The sequence below is a fragment of the Ciconia boyciana genome, chromosome 3, assembly GCF_034638445.1.
Source record: "Ciconia boyciana chromosome 3, ASM3463844v1, whole genome shotgun sequence".
Taxonomy (NCBI): domain Eukaryota; kingdom Metazoa; phylum Chordata; class Aves; order Ciconiiformes; family Ciconiidae; genus Ciconia; species Ciconia boyciana.
Genome location: NC_132936.1, coordinates 78,919,102 through 78,931,301, shown reverse-complemented (window position 1 = coordinate 78,931,301; position 12,200 = coordinate 78,919,102). Strand labels below are relative to the sequence as shown.

At 43.7% G+C, this 12,200-nt stretch overlaps 1 protein-coding gene across 3 annotated transcripts in view; it reads left to right on the top strand.

Annotated features, from left to right (window-relative positions):
• Window positions 1-12,200, top strand: part of PDE10A (phosphodiesterase 10A) — a 198,326-nt gene that overhangs the window by 57,481 nt on the left and 128,645 nt on the right. The window contains exon 1 of one of the 3 annotated variants that reach the window (XM_072856235.1): window positions 8,172-8,229. The exons of the other annotated variants lie outside the window; for them this stretch is intronic. Coding sequence (XP_072712336.1) covers window positions 8,217-8,229 — 13 coding nt within the window. The 5' untranslated portion in view covers window positions 8,172-8,216. Of the gene's footprint in view, window positions 1-8,171; window positions 8,230-12,200 lie in introns of those variants that run through there. 3 annotated transcript variants of the gene reach the window in all.

Below are 12,200 nucleotides of genomic sequence, written 5' to 3'. Positions count from 1 at the left end.
GTCAAAAAATGATTCCTGTCTGCTCGCCACTGGTGAGGCTGGAGCCAAAGTAACATGCGTACATTGGAAGACCAACCTCTGGGGATATGAATGAGTTAGAATCCGAAGGAAAGCAACAGAATTTGTAAGACAGAAAACATAATAAATTTTGATCCGTCTAGAAAAGAGAAGATGGATTGAAGAGGGCGATATAGAATATAGCAGTCAGTTTGAGAGAACTTGGTACGTGAAGCAAGACAGTTGTTTCCATAGGAGATCATGGTATCACAAGAGAAAACATCAGGGAGATGCTGACTAAATAGTAAGAAATACATTGACAGTAAAACAATATAAACTGGAATGCTTGCTACCACAGACTTTTAGGGAACAGCTTTCAAATGATATCTGAGAAGGGATACACTTAAAAGTACTTATTTGATCTTCATTCAGAGCAGAGAGAGAGACTTAGAGATTCTCTCATATTCTGTGTCTCTGTGCTGTTTACTGTGTAATTGAGTCCTTTTTTTGATCACCCCTATTGTGTAACTTTGAATCTATAAAAATAAGGATTTAAATCTAGGAGCTTTGTAATAGTGAAAATGAAAACTTTGGCTTTATGTTTTCGCTAATTAAAAAAAAACAAAAACCAAACAACAGACAGACAATTAGCGTGACCTGCATTTTAGCCCTTTAGCCTCTCCCCGGAATCTTGGCAGCAAATAGGAAAATGTAAGATTTATGAGATTTTTAGAAATCTCCTCCTGTTTTTTCTTTCATGCAGAACAATAGTTTAAACTTCTTTCACAGCTTTTTTACTTCTTCCAAAACAGAATTTGGTATGTGGACACTATGCTGTTGTTAAATTAATGTGACTAAGCAGTTTGGTTTGCTTTTACTTTCTGCTTTTTATAAAGTGTCTTCCAAAATCCATTAGAAGGAATTTCTAATCTAGGAGAGGGCAAGAATTTGGGCAGTATTTACTTAAGTGTTACCTCAAATAGGAACCTGTTGTTTACAGAAGGGACAAAATATTCTTGATGTGTGTAGACTAAAGACAACTGAAAGCTCCGTATCTCTGTCCCCAGTCATAGAAAAATGCAAGATGAAGACAGAGAAGGAGCCGAGACAGAAGTAGTAAGATGAGCAGGCAAAGAGATTAGGTGAATACTTGAATTTCAGTAAATTAGAGAATTTGACTATGGGAAGTCTGGAAACCAGCATGTCATTTTAAAATTGTCACCCTGACAGCAGCTGTAGGAAGTCTGCTGGAAGTGGAAGAGGAATGTGGTGGAGCAGGAGGGGAGAGGTGATAAAAACTTACTAACTAGCACGACAATAGCATATAGCCACAGTGTTCAAACTTCTTGAAAAATGTATGCATTTAATACGGTATATGGGGAATTGCAGAAGTCTGGCCAGGAAGCAATTTAGATGTGAATAAAGGTGTATTAAGGAGGCCTGATGTAAGGGATACTGTAGTGCACATTTGTGGTGCGTTATTGCTTCTATTCCGATACAAAATGATGGATGTAAATGTAAAACGCGAGCTTTGGAGAAAACAGGTATGTTTTTGCATGTGATCTTGGTGGACGTAGTAGATAGGCTGCCAATGCTTATAATGCAACTGTTCAAAATAGTATTCAGCAATTCAGCAAGGTGAATTATGTTTTTGGATGGTTAGTGCTCTATAGAGAGCTTAGGCCAAGTTGTAGCGGCTGAATGTGCAGTCCCAAGCTGGCTGGTTGTTTTTTGGGGGTGTTGTTTGGTTGGTTTTTTTTCAGTGGCTGGCAAAACATACTCTTTCTTGCTTTACTAAGTACTGAAGGAAATACCTTAAAACAAAAAGAAGGGGTAATAGGAGGTTTCACTTCAAAAGAAGGTGCAAGGTAACAATTAAAGGCAGGCAAGCTCAAACTGCATGGACTGCAATGTGCGGATTAGAGGGAAGCAGTGATGGGACAGTTTTGCTTAGAGCCTCTAGCTGTTGTTTAGCACTGCCTGCACATCAAAAAGAAAAGTTTTGGACACCCATGATTTAATTTAAACTGACAGTTTTCCTTTTATCACTTGAAAGCCAGAATGTTTTTACAGCACTTTATTATAACTTGGTATGAATTATCCAAATAGGTACAATTCTTTCTTTTCACTAAGCAGTAGGATTTACAAAAGAACTGAAGCAGGTTGGATGACTGTCATAGAAATAAATGTTGCTTAGGCTTCTACAGGGCTATACCTCCTTTAAAAAGCTTATTAAAGCATCTGCCATCTTTATGTGAGGGTATAATCTCTGCAAATTTGGCTTGTTGTCATTTACTGTATTCAAGTTCCAAATTAAATCCATTATTGTCATACTATGCTGCGTTTGCTGAAAGTGTCGGGATACTTTCTTGTGGATATGACATCTGTGGGAACAATTCAGTCTTTCCAGAAACAGTAAGATTTCCTTTTAGGGTAAGGTTTTTGATTTGTATTCCTTTATCTCATCAAAAGAGGATGTTTCGTTGAGAATATATAATCTTCTGCAGGTATAAAATTCAATGTTATTTATAAGTGAATTCACAAATTTTAGACACAAACAAGACTTGTTCTGTATCTCTACTTAATATAATACTTTTAGAAACATTTGTAGAATCATTGCTGTATTTCAGACTGCATTGATGTTGCTAGATATATGTCTGCCTTTTGGGGTGAACTGGAAAGTGTGAAAACTTGTTGCTCCTCTCAGAGCTTATAGGTGATCCGAAAAATCACTAGGCTCTGAATATTTTAGTTACACTGCCTTTGGATAAGCAGCACTGACAAAGTAGACTGCACATTCCGGACATGGCAACATTACAGTTAACCCCCACTGAGTTAAGTGAAAGTTAATGGGAAGACTTTGCACTTCTGAAAATAAGATTACTTCAATGAGGGTCTTAAAATGCTAGGATCATAAACATAAGGCCCCTCACAAACCACTTAAAAAACTGCATTCCTCTTAAGTGTGAGAGATGTATTTTCATGCAACTGTGTGTTACTGAGAATTGATGTCCATGCTGATACTTCGACTAGTGTTGAGCCCTCAGGATAGATTACTGCGCATATAATAGTGTGGAAAGTAGAAGAAAATGACCGAAAGAAATGGTTGTCTTCTATTAATTTTTTTTTAAAGGAAGTGTGTTAAGTAGGGTGGGGGAATTGTTGAAGCCAGACTTGGTCTCACTGGTATACTTGACAGCAGAGCAAAGTAAGAATCAAGAATGAAAATTCATCTCTGCCATGCTAAGCGCTGTTACAGGTGCTTTTCACGTGGAAGTGAGGGAGTGAGTTTTGTTGAGCCTTTTTCTACACTCAAGACCATTTCTGGATAGGGGCAGACTACGCTGTAACTTTGTAATCCAGCTGGTCACTGTGTGCAAAAATATTTCTTCCTTCTGATGTCAGTAACAGCATATTGTTAGAATCATAGAATCATGTAGGTTGGAAAAGATTTTTAAGATCATCAACTCCAACCATTAACCTAGCACTACCACATCCACCACTAAACCATGTCCCTAAGCACCACATCTACACTTCTTTTAAATACCTCCAGGGATGGCGACTCAACCACTTCCCTGGGCAGCCTGGTCCAATGCTTGACAACCCTTTTAGTCAAGAAGTTTCTCCCAAAATCTAAACCTCTCCTGGCACAACTTGAGGCCATTTCCTCTTGTCCTATGGCTTGTTACTTGGGAGAAGACACCAACCCCCACCTCTCTACAGCCTCCTTTCAGGCAGCTGTAGAGAGCAAGAAGGTCTCCCCTCAGCCTCCTTTTCTCCAGGCTAAACAATCCCAGTTCCCTCAGCCGCTCCCCATAAGACTTGTGCTCCAGACCCTTCACCAGCTTCGTTGCCCTTCTTTGGACATGCTCCAGCACCTCAATGTCTCTCTTGTAGTGAGGGGCCCAAAACTGAACACAGTATTCAAGGTGCGGCCTCACCAGTGCCGAGTACAGGGGGGCAATCACTTCCCTAGTCCTGCTGGCCACACTATTTCTGATACAAGCCAGGATGCCATTGGCTTTCTTGGCCACCTGGGCACACTGCTGGCTCATATTCAGGCAGCTGTCAACCAACACCTCCAGGTCCTTTTCTGCCAGGCAGCTTTCCAGCCACTCTTCCCCAAGCCTGTAGTGTTGCATGGCGTTGTTGTGACCCAAGTGCAGGACCTGGCACTTAGCCTTGTTGAACCCCATACAGTTGGCCTTGGCCCATGGATCCAGCCTGCCCAGATCCCTCTGCACAGCCTTCCTACCCTCAAGCAGATCAACACTCCTGCCCAACTTGGTGTCATCTGCAAACTTGCTGAGGGTGCAATCAATCCCTTCGTCCAGATCATTGATAAAGATATTAAACAGAACTGGCCCCAGCACAGAGCCCTGGGGAACGCCACTGGTGACCGGCCGCCAACTGGATTTAACTCCATTCACCACCACTCTTTGGGCCCAGCCATCCAGCCAGTTTTTTACCCAGCAAACTGTACACCCGTCCAAGCCATGAGCAGCCAGTTTCTCCAGGAGAATGCTGTGGGAAATGGTGTCAAAGGCTTTACTGAAGTCTGGGTAGACAACATCCACAGCCTTTCCCTCATCCACTAGGCAGGTCATCTTGTCATAGAAGGAGATCAGGTTGGTCAAGCAGGACCTGCCTTTCATAAGCCCATGCTGACTGGGCCTGATCGCCTGGTTGTCCTGTGCATGCCGCATGATGGCACTCAAGGTGATCTGCTCCATAATCTTCCCTGGCACCGAGGTCAGACTGACAGGCCTGTAGTTCCCTGGATCCTCCTTCTGGCCCTTCTTGCAGATGGGCATCACAGTTAGTTCTTGCACACCGACCTCCCCAGTTAGCCAGGAGTGCTGATAAATGATTGAAAGTGGCTTGGGGAACACTTCTGCCAGCTCCCTCAGTACCCTTGGGTGGATCCCATCTGGCCCCATACACTAGTATGTGTCTAAGTGGGGCAGCAGGTCACTAACCATTTCCCCTTGGATTATGGGGGCTTCATTCTGCTCCCCATCCCTGTCTTCCAGCTCAGGGGGCCAGGTACCCGGGGAAAACTGGTCTTACTATTAAAGACTGAGGCAAAGAAGGCATTAAGTACCTCTGCCTTTTCCTCATCCTTTGTCACTGTTTCCCCCCACATGCAATAAAGGATGGAGATTCTCCTTAGCTCTCCTTTTGTTGCTCATGTATTTATAGAAACATTTTTTATTGTCTTCTATGGCAGTAGCCAGATTAAGTTCTAGTTGGACTTTGGCCCTTCTAATTGTCTCCCTGCATAACCTCTCGACATCCCTGCAGTCCTCCTGAGTGGCCTGCCCCTTCTCCCAAAGGTCGTAAACTCTCCTTTTTTTCCTGAGGTCCAGCCAAAGCTCTCTTCAGCTAGGCTGGTCTTCTTCCCTGCTGGCTTGCCTTTCAGCACATGGGGACGGCCTGCTCCTGCACCTTTAAGATTTCCTTCTTGACGAATGTCCAGCCTTCCTGGACTCCTTTGTCCTTCAGGACTGCCTCCCAAGGGACTCTGTCAACCAGTCTCCTAAACAGGGCAAAGAGTCTGCCCTCCAGAAGGCCAAGGCAGCAGTTCTGCTGACCCCCCTCCTTACTTCCCCAAGAATTGAAAACTCTATTATTTCATAATTGCTGTGCCCAAGGCAGCCTCCAACAACTGTCACATCACCCACAAGTCCTTCTCTGTTCACAATCAAGAAATCCAGCAGGGGGCCTTCCCTACTTGGCTCACTCACCAGCTGTGTCAGGAAGTTATCTTCCACACACTCCAGGAACCTCCTAGACTGTTTCCTCTCTGCTGTATTGTATTTCCAGCAGACATCTGGCAAGTTGAAGTCCCCCACGAGAACAAGGGCTAGTGATTGTGAGACTTCTCCCAGCTGCTTATAGAATATTTTGTCTACCTCTACATCCTGGTTGGGTGGTCTGTAACAGACTCCCACCATGGTATCTGCCTTGTTGGCCTTCCCCCTGATTCCTACCCATAAACACTCAACCTTATCACCACCATCATTAAGCTCTAGCCAATCAAAACACTTCCTAACATGCAGGGCTACCGCACCACCTCGCCTTCCTTGCCTATGCCTTCTGAAGAGTTTATAGCCATCCATTGCAGCACTCCAGTTGTGCGAGTCATCCCACCATGTTTCCATGATGGCAACTATATCATAGTTTCCTGCTGCACAATGGTTTCCAGCTCCCCGTTTGTTGCCCATGCTGCGTGCATTGGTGTAGATGCACTTCAGTTGGGCTATTGATGCCGCCACCTTTTTTGGGGGAGAAACCATAATTCCTACATGACCATTCTCAGGCGCTTCCATGGTTTCTAACACATCCATAACCCTTGCATCTTTGCTGCCGCATGGATCTCCATCCCCTACCTACACTGAGACAGCAGACTGAGGGACCTTGTGAGGACACTGTTCCTCAAACATTGGCATGCCGCCCCCAGGCTTATCTCTAGCGAGCCTGGTTTTATCCCTTTCCCCCTTCAAATCTAGTTTAAAGCTCTTTCAATGAGCCCTGTTAACTCCTGTGCAAAGATCCTTGTCCCCCTTTGAGACTGGTGTACCCCATCTGTTGCCAGCAGACCTGGTGTTGTGTAGACTGACCCATGATCAAAAAACCCCAAATTCTGCTGGTGACACCAGGCTTGGAGCCAGGCATTGATCTGCTGGCTCTTCCTGTTTCTTCCCTCATCTTTCCCAGCAACTGAAAGGGTAGAGAACACTGCTTGTGCTCCTGATCCCTTAACCAGTCGTCTCAAGGCCCCGAAGTCTCTCTTGATTGCCCTCGGACTTCCAGTTGCAACTTCATCGCTGCCTACCTGAAAAATCAATAATGGATAGTAATCTGAGGGCCATACTAGAGTAGGAAGCTTTCTCTTCACATCTTTAACCCAGGCCCCAGCGAGGCAGCAGACTTCCCTAAGAAGTGGGTCTGGTCTGCATATTGGGCCTTCTGTTCTCTTCAGAAGGGAGTCTCCTATGACAGTGACCCGCCTTTTTTTCTTTATGGAAGCAGTTTTGATGCAGGGCATAGGGCGACTTAACCTCCGCAACACCTCCAAGCTAGATGAACCGTCATCCTCGTTACTGTTCGGTTCCACTTGCAGAGCCTCATACCTATTGTGCAAGGGCACCTGGGAAGGTGGGGCAGTCACAGAGGAGATGTGCCTGCTGCGCCAGGCAGGAGCTGGTCGCCATCGCCCCCTGTCCCTTAAGTCACTGCGTTCAGCCAGGCAGAGAGAGGATAGGGAATCCTCCACATCACGCGTCCTGTCTGCCTGTTGGGCCTGTCCCAGGGAAGGTAGGGTGCAATTCCAGCAGTTTGCCTCTCTCTCTCCCCGATGCTCCTCAACCTCCTCGCCTCCTCCAGGAGCTCTGTCACTAAGCAGAGGAGCTCCTCTGCCTGGGCGCACCTCCCACAGGTGTGCTCACTGCTGCCCTCCGGTACTGCCATGAGAGTAGGGCCCACCCTGCAGCCTGGCACCTGGGTGGAGCGTGTTCCCGCCGGAGCTGTCTGGGAAGCTGCGCCAGTCGTGGTGGGTGCAGCGCTTAGAGAGGCCGTGGCTTTCTGCCGGGTGGACGCCGTTGCTCGCCGGTTGAGCGGGCAGCGCTTCAGCGCCCTTCCCGCACGCCCTCCCGCGCAAACGGCCGCGCCGCGCCCCGTTCGCCCGCCCTGTTGGCGGCGCTCCCGGCCGGCAGCGCTCCCTGAGGGCTCCCCTGGTCGCCGGCGTCCCCGAGGGCTCCTGTCGCACGGGGGGGCGGGGCTCGGCGGCCGTTGCTCCTGGCCCCGCCCAGGCCCCGGCAGCCGCTGTCGCGCGCGCGGCGGGCTCCCGGCTGCCCCCGAGGTTCCCCCGGTTCGGGACCCCCCGTGCACCGCGCTGCAGCGCTCCGCTGCGGATCCTGCCGGCACCGGAGCTGCTCGCCTCGGCGACTGAGCGCTAGTTTCGGTTACACCGCGTTTAAATCTCCCGCCGTTGCTCCTGGCTCCGCCCAGGTCCCGTCAGCCACTGTCGCGCGAGCTGCCGGCGGGTCTCTCGGCCGCCCCTGAGGTTCCCGCGGTTCGGGAAAGCCCCCTGGGCCGTGGAGATGAGTGCTGATGAGCGGCCAGTATTGTAGCTGTACTAACTATTTGTGTGGGAATATGGAAGACAGACAGTACTTCAGATGATTAAAAGGACCTGACACAAATCACATTTGAAAATGTTTATGCAGGGTATGTAGAGCAAAGTCATTGTGCACACGAGTATAAAAACTGTTAGATGTTGTCTTAGGAGTTGTAAATAATATATAAGGTTTCTGGTAAGAGACATTGATGTTGAAATATTTCTTATTTGATATGAGTGTATAGCTGTCACATGAAGACTAATATGCTGTCCTGAGTTCATCTTTAAGTGTCAGGCATATTATAAGCTTTTACAGCTTTATGAGTCTATTTCTTATAATGAAGTAATAGTAATTTGGACTCCTCCAAACTTACAGGAAAACAAAGTGCAGGAATCATTTAACCTCTCCGTTTCTTTTATATGATCATAAAATTGATATTCTTAAAGGTCTGTGGGTTTTGTTAGTTAACTTTTATAGTACATTGAGGTGATGTTTAAATGAAAAGGAACTATTTTTTAGGCAAACATGGAAAAGCTGTATTTCAGTTTTTTAAGAGAGGTCTATGCTTTATTTTGAAATAACAAGGTAGTGGCTGAAGGCACTAAAAATCAAAGTTCACCCAGTGTTTTTTACAGCTTGATAGAGTAAAATTATAGGAAATGCAGGAGGACAAAACTTTAAGAACTAGTTATTGCTTATGACAAGATACATGTTGTCTAAAAAGGAGTGACATTAAAGAGTATACAAACCTCTGCAACACCATTTTTTCTGTCTTCAGAGGTAATCTATTTTTTGCAAAGAAAAGCTGAGGATGTTTTGAAGATGCTGCTTCTACTAAGCCAGTCATTAAACAGAGAAGACACTTCTCTTAAATTCAGTATCATTGTTCTGAAGTAGAAAACAAGTTTCAGCATCAAAACACCATGACATGGGCTGTTTTTTTATGACTGCATGTGGTGCTGCTGTAATTTTTATTTTAATTAACACATTTTTTTCATGATGCTATTTAAAAGAAACCGAGACACATAAAAGCAAGGTGAAATCAGGGCTGTAGCGGATATAGGAGTAGTGTGTATCTTTTGATGCTTTTCCTTTGCTGTTCTATCTGATTGGACGGAAAGAAGACTTTCACTTTTAAAGTTCCAAGAAAAGTGCCACTATTCTGCTGAGGTTTCGCTGTATTCAAAACAGTCAGAGCCAGATTTTGGTATACTGAATTCAGCTGTTCAGCTGCTTCCTGATGCTCCCCAAAGCGAGCTGTGTGTGTGCCTACTGCCTCATCTCCAATCAAAAGTTCTCTGAAATGGGGACTCCCTACAGCAAGCAACTTGTTGCTGTGATCCACAGTGAAAGCTTCTGTTATGCTAATGTGAGTGAACGTATTTCTGATTGTTCTTTCACTTGCCATGATTTAATCATCACACTGGCCCACAATATTTCCATTTTGATGGCTTTTTTTTCTTTAAATGACTGGACAGGTATGCCATGCATATGTACTACATTATAACCATAGTTGAAATGTTTCAGTTAATATTTTTGCTTAATAGTGCAAATAAAATAAGCTTTATGCATTTTTATGATAGAATAAGCAGATAAATCTATAAAATTATTAAATGCTATATTAGTTTGGCAAACATAACCATGTATCCTTAGTAACAGGGGGAAGTTAATCCTTGGTAGATTTCTATCAATTTCATTAAAGCTCCTTCACGGGAATAGTTGTTCTAGCATGTGTGTGGAATGATTGCACACTAGATGTTCGTACAGTAACTTTCTGAAGTAGTGGCCTTCTACAGTGAAAAGTTTGAATTTCTCTTTTTTAGGGGGTGTGTGGGGAGGGTGGTGAAGGGGAACACTAGGTCCTGAGAACAAAGTAGTAATATTTTATCTCTGGATTTGCAGTGTTTATGATTGTAACTGCAGGACATCTTTGCAGCATGAACATTACATTTCTTTCAGGGAAGTGGAAAGTGTAGTCCTTAACTGATACAGCAGTTTAGTAGCATTTCCTGCTACATGTTAAAATAAAGTCCCAATAAAAAATGCGTGTGTGTGCAGCATGGATGTGAGTTCTTCTAGGAAGCTTACTTAAAACAAAGCAGAAAACCCCTTTTGTTACCTTTTCTGTGTATTGTACAGTAAAAAGTAACTGTATGGGAACCAGAAATAGTTTCAGGAGAACAAACCAGGACCAGGGAGTACCCCTGCAGCCAGCTCAGTGCTGCGGTCCCTGTGCTGGAATACTGTTGCTTACTCTGCTCCTGGCTCTGTCACTGCTCAGTGTCCGGAAAGACTTTTGTGTCTGGTAAGTTTTTGAAGCTACCTGCTTCAAAAACTTACCTCCGTCCTTCGCCTGCCTGCAACTAGAGCTCCTCGCTGCATGCTGGTTAAGGCGGTCTGCAGGGATTTAAGAGTTTGTTGGTTCAAATACCTTTGGCTATAGTGGGTAATGCTACTATACATCCTAGCTTCTCCACAGGTGTTCCTGCTACTGGGCTGTTATATAAAGAGGTAGTTTTGATTGCTCCTCTTGGCCCATGTTAGCAATATACTGACCACATCCATAGTTTCAGACTCTCTTAGGTGTTTAGGCATCCCTTTGCAATCCTCTGGTCACAGAAGCAGAAGAGTAGGTGACAGTGTCCCCAGAGATATTTTATGTTCTGTTTCTTTGCTTTAGAGAAAACTAAAATAGGTCAGAAGATGTAGTATATGTGCATGCCCTGAGCATGAAGGAAAGCAAAGCTCAAACATGTTTTTTTTCTCAATACTGTAGAAGAAAATTGTTTTCTCAGTTTGAATAACAGGAGAAATGCCTGTCTCATTTACATGTATTCCTAGGTACATCTCATGGAATCTCATAGCAGTTGATCTCTCGCCAAGGATTTTTGTGTTTTTTTAAAAAACTGAAGATGACCACAAAATAGAAACCCAGTAAGGTGCAATGTTGTACTTATGATAACTTGAAGTAATGTAATATTGGCCATTAGTCTACTAATTTATCTTTTAAATTCAAAGACATGCCACACCACATCAGAGGGAAAGCAGAATATCACACTGATGGCCTAGGTTTACAGCTCTGCTCAGGTAAAAACTTGGTATTTTCTTACAGGGATTACTTACAATTTCAGATGATTTTTTTTTTCCACTCTGTAGAAAATTTGTACTATATATACATTTTATTACCATTTAGGACATAGGTTCTTTGGGATAAAGAAAATGCTGATGAATACAATAGATTTCCAGAGAAGACATTTTAAATTTGTATTATCGTCTAGCATAAAAACCCAACAAAAACAAAACAAAACAAAAACCAAGCATAAAAACCCCCACCAAACCCCAGACATTTCAGTCTCCTTTCATGGTAATTATAAGTTTGGGAAGTATGCACTACATGTTTTATGGTTGACAAAATGGTTGATACTCTTTATCAAAAGGCTTTAAATTCAAAATGGATTTGACATTAACTGGAGACCTCCAACAAATAAAATTTGCTAATTTTCTTAAAGTAAAAAACTGTTACAAAAAATTACCCTGTGTTTTTCCACTTCTGTACTTAACTGCAAAATTGAAGCAACCGAGGACTAATTTTACCTAGAAGCTGTTGGACTACATGGAAGATGATATTTTTCTTTAAATTGATTATTCAAGATAATTATTCTTTACATCAGTAAACCCACTCATTTTTCACGTGTCACGTGGGTTAATATTTGGAACACAGCTTTCAGCAAAAGTGCTTCTTATGGGCAGGATTTTTTTGATATTATACTGTTCTTTTTCTGAAGAAATGCTGCAAATGCTAATCCACACATAACTCTGCTAGTAAACCTTTCAGTGGACAGGGAAACATGTATTGGGTTTTAATCTTTTTAGTTTTAAGTGATGGTTTTTACTAAAAGATTGACTAAAGTTTTAAAAGTTCATAATTAAATACATAAATGCTCAATGAGGGATGGTTATGCACAAAACAGTTCTCGAATGGCAGTTTTGACTCCAGTGTGTCTGTGTCCCTTGGGTGGCATCTTCAGCTTGACTTGGTAGCCTGCTTATGTTGAAAACCACTGCTTGATTTTGGCTTGT